The following is a 19,892-nucleotide window of genomic DNA, read 5'->3' as shown; positions in this document are numbered from 1 at the left end:
ACACTTGTATGTGTGCTGGAGTCCATTTCACATAACCTTAGATTATATTTGCTCTCCAAAAGCATAGTCTTATGGTACTGACTAGTTGTCAGACCTTTATCTCCTATGACCTTGATCTTTTCCTCTGGTTATTTATAACTTATGTATTCATCATCTTTTATTTATGGAGTTTATTTTTCTTGGCTGAATAGATTGCTCTGCACTGTCCTCATTGAAATGCATTGCCTTTTTTGCTGATTACTTCACCACTTAATGTCTTTTCAGTTCTTACCTTCCAGTGTGGCCCACCAATACTGTCTGTGCTATTCAAGTCAGTGATGCAGGTGTTAAAAATAAAAAAAGGAGATAGAAACAATGTCAGAACAAGATTTGTTGATGTTTCTCAAAATTTACTGTGATGAACAGCTTGGCTAAATGGTAGAGATCTGTCTGTATTCCCCTCCGACTGTCCTTTTTCTGCGTCTAAGATCCACCCCCTTCACTGTGAGAATTGAGTACCTGCATCTCTGTACAGCTGTGCCACGAAACAAAGAAATGTTTACCAGAGCACACAGCTGTTGGATTTAATCTTAATCACTGCTTTATATGTATCTCTTCCTGTTCATAACTTGCAGGAGCTCCATCTCCACCGAATTAAATATGAACTTTCTGGTCTTCCATTCAAGGCAGATTTTGGCCACAGCCTCCCTTTCTGGTCTGATCACCAGTAACTGTGTTTTATACAAAATGAACCATTTGTTATTCCCTGGATTTCTCTCACATTTTGGAGGCCTTGATTTGTCTGCACTGTTTCTCTACTTAAAACACTCAAAACCTTTTTTTTCTGATTTGTTTATTAACACCATTTAAGACCAATTTCTTCCACATTCCTTTGCAGATTTCTCCAGCTCAATATGATCTTTTCTCCCACCCTCCAATCTTTATGTTCTTTGGAGTGATTATTATATTTTACCTTTTTGTCAAAAAGCTGTTTGTGTACTTCTATTATCATTCCTGGTAGACTGTCTTTTTTGAGAAGTCTTTTTGTCACCTGGGTAACTTTGGATGTACCTACTGTGTATTTGCATAAGTTATTGTGTGGACTTACATTTGTTTCTTTACAGTATTTATGGGTACATCCATACCAAATAAATGGATCAGTTTGAGCACATTGTATGATACATTTGATTTAAATTCTAGTGCAAATCTTCTTCCCTACCAGTAGTAATTTGTAGACTTTCAGCTGGTCTGACTTTGAGTAGCATTGTTATAGTCTACTTTTTTCCTCCTAAAAAGATTCTAGGAGAAATTAAAGGTTTTAAATCTTATATGAAGGTTTATATAGCTTCCAATTAATGGTTAGCCATTAAACAAAAATTGCTAAATTATTGCTCGATTGCATAATTCGGGTTGTATTTTTAAAACCCTTTCAGAATAGTCTTTTACTTTGTTTTGTAGAAACTACCCCACTCTGGCCAATATTGAAAGGAAGAAAAAGCTAAAACTTGAAAAGGAAAGGAGAGGTGCAGTATTGACAACAACACAGTATGGGTAAGTTCCTTAAAATTGCCTGCATTCTTGCTGCTTATTTTAAACAAGAATATTTATAAACAATAAAAAGAGCATATACCAACATCTTAAAATCTCTGTACTCCTAATTCTAAAATCTTTTGTAACTCTTTTACTTAAAATAATTAATGCCTGTATTTGTATGCTTTTTGGAAAGATTTGTAATTAATAAGTCTTCCTGTCTCTGTCTCTCAGGTAAACAGTTCCCCTTCCCAAAGACAGCCCATTTTATCCTCCCAAAGGTGTTCCGCATGTATACAGAACCTCCCCCCTTTGGACACTATTCTACACCTTGGTGTTTTAGCTAAATAATGTACTTGGAGATTGTCCCATATTAGTACAAAACAGGTCTCATTCTTTACTGATGTGTAGGAAACTTAAGGATAGCTTACAGGGTCTTCGTGTGTGTGTGTGTGTGTGTGTGTGTGTGTATGACTATAGACAGACATTTAAATTCTTACCAAACTTTTGCTATTCCTGAGGAAGGATTCCTGGAAGTGGATATGTTGAGTTAAAAGATGTGTGTGTGTCTGTAATATTGATAACTAATTGCCAAGCTGTTCTAGTTACTCTTCCACCAGCAGCATATATAAGACACCATTCTCACTCCCTCACCTCCTTAGAATTTTTTCAGATTTTTTTCCATTTTACTTTTTTTACTGAAATGTATTTTTGTGTGTGTGTGTGTGACAGAGACAGAGAGAGGGACAGACAGGAAGGGAGAGAGATGAGAAGCATCAATTCTTTGTTACAGCTCCTTAGTTATTCATTGATTGCTTTCTCACATGTGCCTTGACTGGGGGGCTCCAGCAGAGCAAGTGACCCCTTGCTTAAGCTGGTGACCTCTGGGCTCAAGCCAGCAACCTTGTGCTCAAGCTGGTGAGTCCACACTCAAGCCAGCAACCTTGTGGTTTTAAACCTGGGTCCTCTGTGTCCCAGTCCAATACTCTATCCACTGTGCCGCTGTCTGGTCAGGTGAAATGTATTTTTAATATAAGTAAAATATACAAATCTCAAATGTACTTGGTGGATTTATGTACTTGGTCAATTTATGCCCATACATACGCACCCATAACTACCTACACACCCATGTATACCTACACACCCATGTAACCTTCACACAGATTAATAATATAGTAATGTGCTGTCTAACTGTGGTGTACATTTTCATAACTGTGTCGTTAGGCAATTTTGTCATTGTGTGAACATTATAGAGTGTACTTATGCAGAGTTGAATGGTATAGGCTGTCTGGTATAGCTTAGTGCACCTCGGCTATAGACCTTTTTTACAGCGTATCACTGTACTGAATATTGTAAGCAATTGTTAACACAATGGTAAATATTTTTTATGTCTAAAAGTAGAAAAGATACAGTAAAAATAGAGTTAAAGATAAAAAGTGGTACACCTGTACCGTGATTTATCAATGTCACTGCATTAAATTTAATAGATAAATGAAAAAAAAAAGTGGTACACCTGTATTGGGCACTATGAATGGAGCCTGCTGGACTGGAAGTTGTGCTGTATATAATTGTATATGTGTGTAATAATTTCACATGACTGGCAGCACAGTAGGTGTGTTTACACCAGCATCACAAACACAAGTAATACATTGTGTAATGAATGGCTTTAGACAGCTCTGATGACCCAGGTTTGAAACCCTGAGGTTGCCAGCTTGCACACGGGCTTACCAGCCGGAGCACAGGGTCTCTGGCTTAAGAATGGGGTCATAAACATGATCCCATGGTCACTGGCTTGAAGTCCAAGGTCACTGGCTTGAGCAAAGGGTCACTGGCTCGAGCAAAGGGTCACTGGCTCAGTTGGAGCCCCTAGTCAAGGTACATATGAGAAAGCAATCAATGAATAACTAAGGCACTACAAGTATGAGTTGATGCTTCTCAGGTCTCACCCTTCCTGTCTGTCTGTCCCTATCTATCACTCTCTTTGTCTCTCTTGTTTTAAAAAATAAGTAATCTCTGTATTGCAGAGATATTAACTGAATATATTGGGCTCTGGCCGGTTGGCTCAGTCGTAGAATGTTGGCCCAGCATGTGGGCTCGATTCTGGTCAGGGCACACAGAAGAAGCAACCATCTGCTTCTTCCCCCTGCCCCCTCCATCTCTCTCTCTCTTTTCCCATCCCAGAGCTATGGCTCAAATGGTTCAAGCAAAGTTGGCCCCAGGCACTCAGGTCCATGGTCTTGCCTCAGGTGCTAAAATAGCTTGGTTACCATGCAACAACAGGGCAGCGGCCCAGACAGGCAGAGCATCACCTGGTAGGGGCTTGCCAGGTGGATCCCATTTGGGGCGCATGAGGGAATCTGTCTCTACCTGCCACCTCTCACGTAATAATAATAAAAAATATTGGATTAGCAAATTATTTAGAAAATGTTATAATAATTACCATTTATTAAGGGCTCAGTGTGTTACCTTGTTCTAGATGCAAAGGACTTTATAGTAATTTCTCTTTATGTCTCTGTGATTCCCGTTCTACAGATGAGGGAGTAAACTGACTCAGGTGTGTTGATATTGTCCAAGAGACACAACTGTAAGCAGCAAAATTAGGATTTGAACCCACATTTCTAATTTCTATACTCTTCACTGCAGCTTTCATTATTAATGAAAAAACAATGAATTTTTCTCTATAAATGACAGATTAGAATAAACATATGTATCTTTGTGAAAATTCAGCCCTAGCAAAAGATACCTTGTATTGTAGTCTACTGAGGATGTAGGTGATACTGTAAACCCTTTTTTTAATGATTTTTTTCTACACATAGTTTACATTAGAATATATTCATATAAGTGTTTGTTTTCCTTCGAAGAGGAGTATTGTAGTGGTTCAGAGGGCACTTGGTTTGAGGTAGGTATGAAATTGCGCTCAGCTTATTCTCCTGTAAAGTGAATAGTACCTGTCTAATCAATTTCAAAGAGTTGTCATGAAGCTCAAACAAGGCAGCATATTTGTAAATGCTTCAGAAATTTTAAGACTCCTTAAAAATGAGTAGACAAAAGTTAACACACTTTAAAGTCTAAGAAGCACTTTATTTTATGTACAATAGGAATGAAAAAAAGCTACTGGTTAAATTCACTTCCTATCAATTGTACAACAATCTAGTTTCAGAGGTTTTAAAATATGGGAGGAAACATTCATCTTGGAATTGATGAAATATGGTATATTGTGGCGTGTTACTCTTTTACAGTTTTTCCATAGAGTTCTCTGCTTCAGAAACCATTGACTTGATTTTATTCTGGTCTATTTAATGAACTAGGTGGTAAGTGATTGATTGACAGATTTTTTTTGGCATTCAATAGATTTTTTTCAAATATTTTTTGAAAGGTCAATGTTTTTGTTTTGTTTTTTTACTACAGTAAGATGAAGGGAATGTCCAGCCATTCACAGATGGCGAAGATCCGAAGTCCTGGCAAACATCACAAACGGAAAAACCACCGTGCTGCCCGGAGAGCAGCCACTGGGCCAGGCAGTCACTTGTGTGATTCAAGGCCTGAGGGTCCTAAAGCAAATGCAGACCCTCTTAGTGTGTTGGTAAATACTGACTCTGGTAAGTTAAATAGGAAAACAGTGTGTTTTTAAGTATAGACTGTGATGCTTAAGGTGATTTTCACAGTGCTGTTTGTGGAAGTTTAATGGTAAATATGTTAAAAATGTAGAATGATGCTTTTGTTTTTATTTGTTAATAGGAATCCCTTGTTAAAACCTCATTTCAGGTCTTCTTTTCTGAACGCTGGGAGTAGGCAATTGAGGCAGGCAGGATAGGGAGGAATGATAATATATGTTGGATAATTTCCAGAGTATTGTATAATCTTATAAATTCTCTTAAGATTGTCCTGAGTGTATTGATGCTGTAAAATTCACATTTGCCCAATTATATGAAGTTTTTCCCACCTATAAAGTAGCAATCCTGTGGAAGCTAGACTTATTTATGCTACTGAGCGTGAACATGGTATCTTTGGGTAAATGATATTAATTCATTGTATTTGAGTAATGCTGTTTATTCTTAGGGTATAGACAATATATCTATGTGTTTATTGAATTTCCTATTGAACTAGTGGGGAAAGTTTATTCTCGCTTCTAAACTGAAAATTTATTTTCTTTTTTTTTCTTTTTTATTTTCAGAGACAGAGAGAGAGTCAGAGAGAGGGATAGACAAGGACAGACAGACAAGAACGGAGAGATGAGAAGCATCAATCATTAGTTTTTTTTTGTTGTTGTTGTTGTTTTGTATTTTTCTGAAGCTGGAAACGGGGAGAGACAGCCAGACAGACTCCCGCATGCGCCCGACCGGGATCCACCCGGCATGCCCACCAGGGGCGATGCTCTGCCCCTCCGGGGCGTCGCTCTGCCGCGACCAGAGCCACCCTAGCGCCTGGGGCAGAGGCCAAGGAGCCATCCCCAGCGCCCAGGCCATCTTTGCTCCAATGGAGCCTTGGCTGCGGGAGGGGAAGAGAGAGACAGAGAGGAAGGGGGGGTGGAGAAGCAAATGGGCGCTTCTCCTATGTGCCCTGGCTAGGAATCGAACCCGGGTCCCCCGCACGCCAGGCCGACGCTCTACCGCTGAGCCAACCGGCCAGGGCCGAGAAAATCATTAGTTTTTTGTTGCACATTGCAACACCTTAGTTGCTCATTGATTGCTTTCTCATATGTGCCTTGACCTTGGGTCCAAGCTGGTGAGCTTTTGCTCAAACCAGATGAGCCCACGCTCAAGCTGGTGACCTCGGGGTCTCGAACTTGGGTCCTCGGCATCTCAGTCCGATGCAGCTATCCAGTGCAGAAAACATTCAACCTCTGAGGCTCCATTTTCCCTTCTGAAAAATGCAAATGTATATGGAAATATTTCCACCACCTTTCCTTCCAATAGCTTTGGGATATTTGATATAATTGCCCGTGTGTCCTCTTTTGCAAAGGATTATGCTTAGTGAGTGGACTGAGGTTGCATTGTAGGTTTGCTAGCAGGTTCTCTTCAGGCTGGGAGATACTAGCTTCACATGACAAATTATTGAACTTATGGCTGGCGGGAAACAGGTATATCTAATTCACCGACCGAACTAGAATGGAAAACAATCTTGGCATAAGAGAATGTCAGACCAAAATTAAGATGACATTTAACACCAACTAACACATACTGAGTAAGGTTTTGACTGCTCTCAGTGTTTTATATGTATTAACTCGTTTCCTCATAACAAATCTTTTACATATGTACTGTTGTTACTTCCATTTTAGAATGGAAGAACACAAGGTAAGTAACTTCCCTTAGTCATGTTTCTAGTTAGTGGTAGAGCCAGAGTTTGAACTTAGGCGTCTGACTCCACTGGTACACCTTACTTATACTTATGAAGCCTGAATTTGTCTAAAAAGTATTGCATGGGCCCAGGACAGTTGAGATAAGGTAGTTCCACATTCACAGAAGAGTATTCTCCCTTTTCCTGTTGGCATATTTTGGTTTTCCCTGGACTGATTTAGTGAACATTAGATGCTGTCTTGAAACATTTAATATTGGTTGTGGGATGAGTTATTTCATTACATACCTAAGTTACTTATTGTCTTTATTCTTTGGTCAGGCTTTATTTTAATTGGTTGTTGTGAATTGATCTAATATATTTTTAGAGCTGCCAAAAACAAATGTAATAGGTGGTGTCCTGGAGCTAAACTAGGCTTGTTGGGCTCTGATCAAACACTTACCTTTGGCAGGCTTGTGAACACTTGCTCATGCTTGGCCTGTTTACTTAGGTTCTTAGATGTTCCAGATAATAAAAACTTTGGTCAGATTAATTTCAGAAAAACTCTGTGATTGAGCCTTTATCTATAGAATGGCATAAATGTTATTTCTGTCCTTAAAACCAGTCTTAAAAATAACAAGGGTAGATATATTTATATTTTATTCCTAAATCTAATTTTTAGAATCCATGATCCTAACTAATCCAGTAAAGTTAAATAAATGTCTGGTCTTTCTACTACCTTTATAAAATTAATAGCATAAATACAATAAGTAAAACAAATTAATAGCAGAGACTGTATAATTAAATAAATTGAAGGAAGGCCCAAGTTCCATAACTTGTGAAGTATTGTAAGTAAGAGCTGTGTATAGCTTCTATTTGTCCCTGGGTCTTCCCTTTGGGGCAAATAGCTTCTCTGACTGTGAAGATTTAAACCAAGGGGATATTTTTCAGGTCTCCTGAGTGTTGTTCTTGGGGAAGGTGTAGGAAGTGATCAAAAATGACTCTTTTCACTAACACATGAGGGAGTGGGGACTGTCAGCTTTCTTGTTATGGTAGATGTTTTTGGCATACTGTTTTACTCCTAGTTCTTTCTATTTCAGAGTCTGATAAAGAGGAGAAACCACAAAGTACTGTCATACCCAAGGAAGTGACACCAGCCCTGTGCTCACTAATGAGCAGCTATGGCAGTCTCTCAGGGTCCGAGAGTGAGCCAGAGGGTAAGGCACGGTCTCAGTTGTTGCATTCGGGTTGGTTTTGTTCTGTTGTTTTTGCCTTTGATGTGTGCTGGGCTTTGGTAGCATCCACTTATGTGTATCCAAGGAAAGCTGTGTCATGCACATTCTTTATTTGATATTGAAATTCCTATTTCATTTGATTCAGAAGTAAAGTCAACATGGGATAAAGGAAAGAAATGGGGAAATGTGCCATTCTGAGAGAAAAAGGCAAACATAATACAGTGAAAGAATGGGAAGAAGAGAATATCAACTTAGGAATTGAGGAAAATTCTAAAAGATATAGCAAAGAAAGTTAATTTCTCTCTGCTCTCCATTTTTAGCACCTTTGGTGTGTGAAAGGAGGTCCTGTGTGACAGAAAATGGTAGACTTTCTTCACTATATATAGGGCATTGCTCTTTGTAGAGCAGATTTACATAAATTATCTCATTTGGGGAACACAGCAACCCTATACTTGTGGTTGCATTAGTATGTGTATTTTAAAGGTTGGATGAAATGGAATCCTTTCAAGAGTCTGAGAAGTCAGTGAGGTTCAGCAGACATGTTTTACCCTTAGAGATGACGGTAAACCAGCTTAATCTCTAGCATCTCCGTTAGGGCCACTTGCAAGAGCTGTGAGTAGGCCATTGATCTGGTGCAGTGTGGCAGTTCTTAACCCACAGTTCATATCAATAATCCCGCATATGCTTAGTGAATAAGCCTGTGTCCTGCTGTTGTGGAAATCTGACTGCATGGTAAGTTTATTGAGGCCTTACCAGATGTGAAAGAATTCATGTGTATTTTTGGACAAGATAAGTAATCACAATAGGAGCTGCACTGAAATGAGAATACAGGGGTCTGACCGGACGGTGGCGCAGTGGAGAGTATATAGGGTCTAACAGCAAAGATGTAGCGTGAAGGGAAGGCTTGAATGTTTAGGCTAGAGATAATGTTTGTATAGTTGAAAGATACTAAAAAAGGAAGAGTTAGGTTTTAATATGAAAGATAATGTTTAGTTCTGTCTGTAACATAGGAATTTTTTTTCTTTTTAAAATGGGCTCTTATTATGGTAACTGGTTAAAAGCTACTTGAATTTTGAAATATAAACTACTTTGGTTTTATCTGAGTATTCCTTAACAGACGGTTGCCTCCTCTTGTGTGTGTGGGGGGGTTTGTGTTTTTTTTTTAAGAAAAATAGTATTTATTTCTGTACTCTTGTTTCCAATACACTGGAATGAAGATGAAGTTATTCTTTAAACACATATTACATTTCCTGCTTATCAGTTGTATTTATGACAGGCGATAGCAAGAAAGCTATTACTAGATTACTGAATCCAGTAAAAACAAGCGGTGTGAGTGCTTTCTTCTCTCTCTCTTAAAACATTTAATACTTTTATACTCATGTCTTCGTTTTGAGGCTGCCACCATTTTTTAATTAGAAGGAAGAAAAGAAGCTGGAAGGGAGCTTTGAGGTCCCACTCCAGCATTCCATAGAACCTGAAGCTTAAGGGGGATAAGTTTGCAAAGCTAGTATGTGGCTGAGCTGGTGTAAAACCTTAGGTTTAAGGACTTAAAAGTCTAAAGAAGCCAGCTGCATTGCTCTCCATTATGGCCTTTCTCTCTCTGTGGCATTTGTGGCTTTCTGTTTGGTAGTGCATAGCCTTTTCTTATGGATAACAAAGGATATTGTCTATTAAAAGATGTATTTGATCTTGTATGAGTTCATTTTAACTAATTGTCTAAAATGCCCTCCCTTAAGGAAAAGTCCTTGTTTCACATTCCTAAGCCTTAAGAATAATTTTTATGTAATTTGAATTCAGTTTTATTAAGCCAGGTCACTAGCAAAATTTCTAGCTTTCACTGTTAAATCTGGGCTATAGAATAGGGTATGATACATAGGGACTTTGGAATAAATAAACCAAGGAAACAAAGTGGGCTTTATCTGAACCATGAACTAGCATTTAAAAGGCTGCTTATCAAAGTGGATTCTAAATGGAGAGGAGCAGTGTGATTCTCGCAGAAGTTAACAATTCTATCTTTATAGTTAAGGTCTGTTTCAATTTAGGGATTAATGTAAAAGTGTATAGTGGATCTTAAACATGAGTAGTGCTTTTCTGGAAAGAGTTTTATGCAAGGAAAAAGGGTACCTCAGGAAAGATCAAAGTAAAAGAAGAGGCTAAGACCTGATTATAGTGGCACAGTGGATAGAGCATTGACCTGAGATGCTGAGGACCCAGGTTTCAAACCCCCAAAGTTGCTGGCTTGAACATGGGCTCGCCAGCTTGAGCGTGGGATTGTGGACATGATCCCAAGGTCTGGCTTGAAGCCCAAGGTAGCACTGGCTTGAGAAAGGGGTTATTGGCTCGGCCCACTAGTCAAGGAACAAATGAGAAGCAGTCAATGAACAACTAAAGTGTCGCAATTACAAATTAATTCTTCTCATCTCTTTTTCTCTTTCTCCCTCTCCCTCACTCCCTATCTCTTCATCAAAAAAGAAGAGACTGTGCTTGGTTCTGAGATTGTCAGAATCTTTAAGATATACAGGGTGGGGGCAGAAATAGGTTTGTAGTTGGGTGAATGTGAAACAGAGTTTATTCTTATTATTTATGAACTATTGCATTGTTTTCCGTATGAACAACTGCAAACCTTTTGCTCCACCCTGTACATAGGGAAGAAAATTTCAGTGAGTAGTATTTTCAAATGGGTTAGTTTGATATCTAGTCTGGGTTTTGCATGTTAGTTTTTTGTTTTTGTTTTTGCCGTTTTAGAAATTAAGTGCAGTTTCATAGCTAACTGCTGGGCAGATAAAATATATTATGCTCACTTTGTTAAAGATGGCGCTGCCCACGTGGAGGCCGTTGCCCAGGTAATATTAATGTGTGTCGCTGTGGGCAGGCAGAATCCTTGTAGCCTGGGGCTTGGTTTTGGGATTAAGCCTTTCCCACCCTTTTTGATGTGGGGTGGTACAATCCCATCATGCCCCAGATAAGTGACTTTGTATTAGAGACTTCTCTATTTTGTATATTGGATTAAAGGTTTTGATTTCTACACTATAAAATGGGGGCAGAACGGGAGCTTGTTCTCTTGGTTCCGGAGATTATCATTAGAGGAGAGAGCAGAGAAAGGCCATGTGGAGGAGGCCAGGAGAAGCAGCCAAGATGGCGGAGTGTTGAGTGAGAAGCCAGTTTGTGCAGGGAGAAGGAAGGAGATGGGGAACAGAGGTGCATAAGTCTGGTGAGCTAGAAACCTTTGATTCTAGGAAATTCAGATAAGTCAATAGCTTTGTGAGCACTGAATGTGAGTGGGTTTTGGAGCCCAGTGTGTGTTTTTACTTGCTCGCTGGGTGCAAGCTAGGATTAAAGATAATGGCCCATCAGTTTTTGGCTCCGTTGTTTCTTTACCGACTGTCCGAATCCAGTGCGAACTTGCATGGGCCAGGTGGCTGTGATAGTGGCCGTGGCTACTGGCTTTACACTAACTGAAATGATTGTTTCTTCAGGTGGTTTGGCTGTGACTGGGGACCTCTAAATTGAAAACTTACTCAAAAGGCCACAAACCAAAAAGAGTGATTTAGGTTTGAAAGCAACATAATCGCTATATTTTAAATTTATTTGGATTGTTAAATATTACATTAATGTTATATGATAATGTTATAAAGTACTGCTCCCCAGATTCTGAAAGGCACCATACCTCACTTCATCGAGTCTACCCAGTCCAGATAAATTTTGAAGAGTTTTATTAAAGGAGGAAATTTTAAATATGCCAGCCGCATATGGCTGACGCGGGGCATCTGCAGGCCAAATCGTGCAGCCCGCAAAATACAGTGTGTCCATAAAGTCATGGTGCACTTTTGACCGGTCACAGGAAAGCAACAAAAGACAATAGAAATCTGCACCAAATAAAAGGAAAACCTTCCTATAGGATGATGTGGCAGCATGTGCGCATGCGCAGATGATGACATAACATCACGTATACAGCGGAGCAGCCCACGGCCATGCCAGGCAAGATGTGGATGGTACAGAGGAAAGTTCAGTGTGTTCTGTGGCTCGCTAAATTCAAATCCATGATCAAAGTGCAATGTGAATATCGGCGCATTTATAACGAAGTGCCGCCACATAGGAATAACATTACTGGGTGGGATAAGCAGTTGAAGGAAACCGGCAGTTTGATGGAGAGTCTGTAGAGGCTATATGGGATAGCTACCTAAGGAGCCCTAAAAAATCTGCATGAGCCCACATCGAACTGCACTGAATAGGTATGAAACTGGGAGAGTTTTCCTTTTATTTGGTGCAGATTTCACATTTCTATCGTCTTTTGTTGCTTTCCTGTGACTGATCAAAAGTGCACCATGACTTTACGGGCACACTGTAGTTCAGGGGCTGCTTATACACCCTCAATCACACGCAGGCGGGGGAGGGCATGACAGTATGGCACAATCATTAACAAGATTATAACATTTGTCTAGGGCGGTGTTTCCCAACGTGGGGCCCACACCCCACAGGGGGGCAATTCAATAGTTAATGGGGGCAATATGAAAATGGACTTGACACGACTTTAACCCTTTAACATTAGAGTTTCTATTTACTGCTCATACTTCAACTAATAATCGTGTTCTTGAGGCTAGTTATCAAATTTCTTTATTCATTGCTAAAACTGGAGAAAATCACACTAGGAGAGAATTTAATAAAAACCGTCAATATCAGCATTTCTTAAAACGGTTCTTGAAAAAGATGACAAAGATGTAAAAGCTATGCCACTCAGTGACGATACTGTTAGCAGAAGAATAGACGAAATGAGTGAGGATATTGAAAAACAACTTATTGAAAAGCTGAAAACAAGAAAATTCTCCTTGCAAATGGATGAATCAACTTTGAGAGACAGTGAGGCAGTATTGATAACTTATGTAAGATATATTGATAAAGGACATTTTGCTGAAGAAATGTTCTGTAAAAGATTAGAAAGCACCACTACCTCCAAAGATATATATAATAAGCTAAAAAACTACTTAGATGTCAATGATATACCAATGAAAAATATAACATCTTGTGCTGCAGATGGTGCTCCCAATATGAGGTGGTACTGAGTCAAAAGTTCTGGTATGTTCCCTTTTATGGTTTTAGGATTTCAGCTTTCTGGAATGCTCCTTCTTGGGCGGTTGATCAGCTTTCTGGAACTTTTCTGCCTCAGGGGCGATTATCCAGTAAGTAAGAGTGAGGTCAGGCAGATAAGCAGAACATCAAAAAGGCAGTTGGAATTCCTGGTAAATTCATGTATATATTAATTATTAGAGGAGAGAGCAGAGAAAGGCCATGTGGAGGAGAGGAGAAGCACCCAAGATGGAAGAGTGCTGAAAGAGAAGCCAGTTAGTGCAGAGTTTGTGCAGAGAGAAGGAAATGAGGAACATAGGAGATTGAGGCTGGTGAGGTAGAAACCTTTGATTCTAGGAAACTCGAATAAGTCAGTAGCTTTATGAGCGCTGAATGAGTGGGTTTTGGAGCCCAGTGGGTGTGTTTACTTGCCCACTGGGTGCAAGCTAGGATTAAAGATGATGGCCCACAAGCTAGGATTAAAGATAATGGCCCACCAGTTTGTGGCTCTTGTTTTATTACTGTTTGTCTGAATCCAATGCTAACCTGCATGTGAATGGCTACAATGGTGGCTACTGGCCATGCACTACCTCACCAGCCTTATTCTCCTTTGTTTCTCATTTAGGCTGCTTCTCCTAGCCTCCTCCATGTGACCTTTCTCTGCTCTCCTCTCTAATGCTAGTCTCAGAAATTGAGAGAGAGCAAGCTCCTGGTCTTCTACACTTTACAGTATAGAAATCAAAACCTTTAATCCAATATACAAACAAGGAAGTCTCTGATACAAAGTCACTTATCTGAGGCATAATGGGATTCCTCATGAGAGTGCACCACCCTACATCAAAAAGGATGGGAAAGTCTTAGTCCCCAAACCAAGCCCAAGGCTACAAGGATCCTGCCTGCCCACAGCCCGCCCCCAACACACATTAATGTAATCATGCCCATCTTAAGCAGGAAGGGCAGCTAATATCGCCTGGAAGATGGGCTTCCACGTGGGCAGCTTCATCTTTAACAAAGTGAGCGTAATATATTTTATCTGCCCAACAATAAATCACTTTGTAAATTCTTCTATGGTTTTTTTTTCTTTTTCACCATCATTCTGAAGGCATATCAAAACTATCAGTATGAAAAATTCTTTCATCGTGCTTACTCTATGTCAGGCCCTGTTTTGTTTTCTTTACTCAATTACCATCACCTCATGAAGTAGGTGCCACTGTTCATGAGGAAATTTAGGCAGAGATAACTAACTTGACCGAAGATCACATAATAAGAACTAGAACAGGGGTTGGGAACCTTTTTGGCTGAGAGAGCCATGAACACCACGTATTTTAAAATGTAATTTCGTGAGAGCCATACAACAACCCGTGTACGTTGGTGTTGTCCCGGAGCACAGCTGTGATTGGTTTCAGCCACCTGCAACCGTGAACATGAGCGGTAGGAAATGAATGGATTGTAATACATGAGAATGTTTTATATTTTTAACGATTTTTTTTTAATTAAAGATTTGGCTGCGAGCCAGATGCAACCATCAAAAAAGCCACATCTGGCTCTCAAGCTATAGGTTCCTGACCCCTGGACTAGAACTAGCACTTGAACGTAAGAGCTTGGGACCAGTGTCAGTCTGCATTTAATGCACCCTACACTTCCTTTCAAAGGCAATTTCCTTTGTAATGCCTGAGTGTTGAAGGTTTTGAGGCATATGAATCGATTCCCATACTCCTGTCTAGACTATTGAACCTAGTCTCTAAACTAGAATAGAACTCTATATCACATCAACCTGCAATACATAGTAACCAAAAATGTAGAATATCCATTGTGGGAAGACAGGAAGAGATTCCTGCCTTAAAACTTTAATATTTGCCCTGGCCAGTTGGCTCAGTGGTAGAACATCAGCCTGGCGTGCAGGAGTCCCGAGTTTGATTTCTGGCCAGGACACACAGGAGAACCACCCATCTGCTTCTCCACCCCTCCCCCTCTCCTTCCTCTCTGTCTCTGTCTTCCCCTCCTGCAGCCAAGGCTCCATTGGAGCAAAAAGTTGGCCCGGGCTCTGAGGATGGCTCCATGGCCTCTGCCTCAGGCGCTAGAATGGCTCTGGTTGCTACAGAGCAACGCCCCAGATGGGCATGCCGGGTGGATCCCGGTCAGGCGCATGCAGGAGTCTGTCTGACTGCCTCCCCGTTTCCAACTTCAGAAAAACGAAAAAGGAAAAGAAAAAAAAAACAACTTTAATTTTCAACTGATCATATGCTTTTTCTTTACTATTTTTACTCATTTATTTTTTTTCTTGAGAACAGTTGGGGCAGGGAATGATGTGAGAAGCCTCAATTCATAGTTGTGGTACTTCAGTTGTTCATTGATTGCTTTTCATACTTCTACACTTGACCTTGGGGGCTTCAGCTGAGCCAGTGCTACCCCTTGCTCAGGCCAGTGACTTTGGCATCATGTTGATTTCCACACTCAAGCCTGTGACCTTGGAGTTTTGAACCTGGGTCCTCAGGGTCCCAGGTCAGTACTCGATCCATTGCTTCACCATCAGGCTCTTCTTTACTATTAATATGGTAATATACATTGATTGCTTTTCAAATGTCAGATCAACCTTTTATTTCTGGGATAAAGTCTACTTTATCATGGTTTATTAATTTTTTAATACATTGCTGGATTTGTTTTGCAAATATTTTATTATGGATTTTTACATTCATGTTCAATAAGAGTTTTGGTCTGTTTTTCCTTTTTGTAACAGCTTTGTGTGAGTTTTTAAGTTAAGATTGGTTTTTGCCACTTGTTTTTGTGGGTTTGTTAGCATTGCTACCTTTTTTTTTTTTTTTTTTTTGGCAGAAACGGAATCAGAGAGAGGGACAGACAGGAAGGGAGAGAGATGAGAAACATCGATTCTTTGTTGTGGTACTTTAGTTGTTCATTGATTGCTTTCTCATATATGCCTTGACCCGGGGCTACAGCAGACTGACCCCTTGCTCGAGCCAGAGACCTTGGGCTCAAGCTGGTGATCCTTGCTCAAACCAGATGTGTCTGTGCTTCAGCTGGCGACCTCAGGGTCTTGAACCTGGGTTCTCTGCGTGCCAGTCCGATGCTCTATCCACTGCACCGCCACCTGGTCAGGCCCATTTTTTTTCTTATTTATAGATTTCAGCAGTGAAGCCATCTATTTGTACTTGGTATTTTCTTTTGGGGAAGACTTTAAATTATGAAATAAATTTCCTTCCTAGGTATAGGACTATTCAAATTTTCTGTTTGAGTCATTTTTGGTGACTTGTGTCTTTCAAAAAAATTTTTTAAGTTGTCTAATTTATTGATATAATGTTATTCATAATATTTTTCTGTGATATCTTATAGGATATATAATAATGTCCCTTCTTTGAATCCTCATATTTTTAATATCTAATCTTTTTATTTTTATTTTTTATTTTGAGAGAGGAGAGACAGGAAGGAAGTGAAAGGGTGAGGACCATCAACTCATAGTTGCTTTCACTTTTCTTGTACATTGAGCTTTTCCTTTGTGCCTTAACTGCGCCATGCCAGTGTCCCCTTTTTATACCAGTCACGTTGAGCTCAAACTGGCAAGCTTTTGGGATCATGTGGACAATTCCCCTACTCAAGCCAGTTACCCTGTGCTGATGAGCCTATGCTCAGAGCCAGTGATCTCGGGTTTTGAACCAGCAACCTGAGCATTCAGGTCAATGCTTTATCCACTGCGCCCTACCAGTCAGGCTGATTCCTCATATTATTGTTTTCTGTTTTTCTTTTCCTTGATCAGTTTTGCTAGATGTTTATTAATTTCTATAATCTTTTCAAGGAAACAACTTCTGACTTCATTTTTTTCTCTACTGTATTGTAAAGGCAGTAGCCACGGCTACCATCATAGTTGCCTAGCCATGCAGGTTTGCATTAGATTTGGACAGACGGTAATGAAACAATGGAGCCAAGAACTGGTGGACTATTAGCTTTAATCCTAGCTTGCACCTGGCGGGCAAGTAAACACACACACGGTGCTCCAAAACCCACTCATTCAGGGCTACTGACTTATTCGAGTTTCCTAGGATCAAAGGTTTCAAGCTCATCAGCCTTATTCACCTCTGTTCCCCATCTCCTTCTCTCTGCACAAACTGGCTTTTTCAATACTCTGCCATCTTGGCTGCCTCTCCTCTCCTCCATGTGGCCTTTCTCTTCTCTCCAACCTGCTCTCTGCTCTAGTGCTAATCTCTGGAACTGAGAGCAAGCTCCTGGTCTGCCCCACTTTATAGTGCAGAAATCAAAACCTTTAATCCAATATATAAAATAGGGAAGTCTCTGATACAAAGTCACTTATCTGAGGCATAATGGGATTCCTCCTGAGAGTGCACCACCCCACATCATGCAATCAGTTAAGGGTATGGGGAAAAGCTTAGTCTTAAAACTAAGCCTTAGGCCAGGGGTCAGGAACCGTTTTGGCTGAGAGAGTCATGAACGCCACATATTTTAAAATGTAATTTCTGAGAGCCATACAACGACTTGTGTACGTTATGCGTTATCCAATAAAAATTTGGTGTTGTCTCTGAGGACAGCTGTGATTGGCTCCAGCCACCCACAACCATGAACATGAACGGTAGGAAATGGATTATAACACATGAGAATGTTTTATATTTTTAACGTTATTATTTTTTTTATTAAAGCTTTGTCTGTGAGCCAGATGCAGCCATCAAAAGAGCCACATCTGGCTTGAGAGCCATAGGTTCCTGACCCCTGCCTTAGACTATAACAACCTGGTCTGCTTACAGCCTGTCCCCCAACACCCAATACATACTATAAGCGAGCAAACGTATATATCATATTTACAAACTTATTTGACCAGCGTATATGCTTTCAGTTTTTTCAATTTATTGAGACTTGTTTCATAGCCCAATACAAAGTGAATGTTTGTGTGAACTTGACAAGAATGTATATTGGGTTGAGTGTCCTTTGTCAGCCTGAGTTGATTGTTAGTGGTACTCAGGTCTTCTGTATCCCCTGCTCATTTTCTGCCCAATTGTTCTTCAGTTACCGAGAGCAGAATGTTTTAAGTCTCATCTTTATAATGGATTTCTCTATATCTCCTTTCAGTTTTGCTGCAGAGATATTGACACCTTGTTATTAGCTGTTACTGTTCTGTGTTCTTGATAAACTGACTGCTTTATCATTATCTCTTTATCCCTGGTGGTAGTCCCTGTTCTGAACTCTCTTTTGTCTGATATTAATATCGCCATTCCACTTCTCTTGTGATTGGTGTATGCTTGGTATCTTCTTCCATTCTTTTACTTTTAATCTGTGATTTTATATGCACTGTTCCTTGGTAACTGAGATTTAATTTCAGTTCAGATGGTATAAAGCAAGGACTACCTATAATTTAAAGGTGTTTTGGTTTCTTTTGTAGATATTGAGTAGTTGTCTACAGAAGTTTTAGGGCATTCAAATAACTGGTTTATTAGTTATACTCTTTGTTTTATGTTATAGGAGTTGGCCTAGAGTTTATAGTGTGCAACTTTAACTTGTCACGGTATACTTTCAAATGACATTATATCACTTCACATATAATTTAAGAATTTTATAGCAATAAATTTACATTTTCCTTTTCCTTTTTGTGCGATTGTTATCATAGATTTTATTTCTACAGATGTTATAAACCCACATGCATTGCTATTATTTTTGCTTTCAATAGTCATTATCTTTAAGAATTTTCAAATGAAAAAATGTCTGTTGTAATTACCCACATGTATTCACTGTTTCTGGCACTCTTCGTTCTTTGTTTGTGCAGGCCCAAGCTTCGGTCTGGTGTCATTCCCTTCATCCACGTCAGTTTCTGTAGCTGTTTGTAATAATGTCCTTAAGTCTTGGCAATTATAACTCCCAATTTAAAAAATATTGTGATACATTGGGGGAAATGATTATTTTGTTATGATTTTGAATGATAATCTGTTTTGTTTTTTTTTTTCATTTTTGTGTCCTTTTTATAATCACATTTAGAAGTTCCCATTAAGAATGAAGCAGATGTTCTGGCAGAAGACCAGGTTCTTCATAGTGAAGCTCCTCAGAGACCAAGTCAAGGTGTTAAAGCAGCTGTGACAAATTTCTCAGAAGCCAAGTATGAAAGCCAAAAGAAAAGTTTCAAAAAGACAAACCCTAAGGGGAAAAAAGATTATCACAACTATCATGCATTATTTGAACCAAGAACACATCACCCATATCTCCTGGAAATGGTAAGTGATTTTTCTTTACATTCTAATCTTTGTGTTCTTCTCACATCATGAAGGAATTTGGGTTAGTGGGTGTGTGCATGCCTGATTTTTAAGTTTACCAGAGACATATGCTCCTTGAAGACTCTTGCATGTATCTGAATTCTGAAGCTGTATTTGGCATATAGCTTATGTTCAGTAAATATGGAATAATTATATTTTCAACACTTTGAAAGAAAAGAATCTAGGTTTCACTGATTGGTTACAAAATGTATATTGCAGTATACTGACAAAGTTTTCATTGAAAGCACAGTGAATTACAATGGCAGGCTGAAAGGAGAAAAGGTTTATTGTGTTTATTTTGTGTTTAATTGGCTATGTTCTCAGTGTGGTGTGCTAAAACATTTATTATCTTTCTTCAAGTTAAAGAGGAAGCAAAGCATCTTTTGATTCTAAGTAATAGACATGAAGCTGTTTGATTCTAAGTAATAGACATGAAGCTGTTTCATGGCTAAGAGAGCTAGAAATAGAAATATTCCAGATGTTTTAGTGGAGTTGTGAAACTGAACATTCTGTGAAAAGTCTGGTTTTCCCCTGTCAGATAAGTGCT

The 19,892-nt window shown here is 39.5% G+C and overlaps 1 protein-coding gene across 1 annotated transcript in view; it reads left to right on the top strand.

Annotated features, from left to right (window-relative positions):
• The window catches only part of NUFIP1 (nuclear FMR1 interacting protein 1), a 34,639-nt gene that overhangs the window by 10,757 nt on the left and 3,990 nt on the right, over positions 1-19,892 (top strand). The window contains exons 6-9 of the mRNA XM_066236672.1: positions 1,438-1,530; positions 4,918-5,108; positions 7,884-8,000; positions 19,074-19,306. Coding sequence (XP_066092769.1) covers positions 1,438-1,530; positions 4,918-5,108; positions 7,884-8,000; positions 19,074-19,306 — 634 coding nt within the window. The remainder of the gene's footprint in view (positions 1-1,437; positions 1,531-4,917; positions 5,109-7,883; positions 8,001-19,073; positions 19,307-19,892) is intronic.

The sequence above is a fragment of the Saccopteryx bilineata genome, chromosome 6 (assembly GCF_036850765.1).
Source record: "Saccopteryx bilineata isolate mSacBil1 chromosome 6, mSacBil1_pri_phased_curated, whole genome shotgun sequence".
Lineage (NCBI taxonomy): Eukaryota > Metazoa > Chordata > Mammalia > Chiroptera > Emballonuridae > Saccopteryx > Saccopteryx bilineata.
This window is presented reverse-complemented; position numbering and strand designations above follow the sequence as displayed.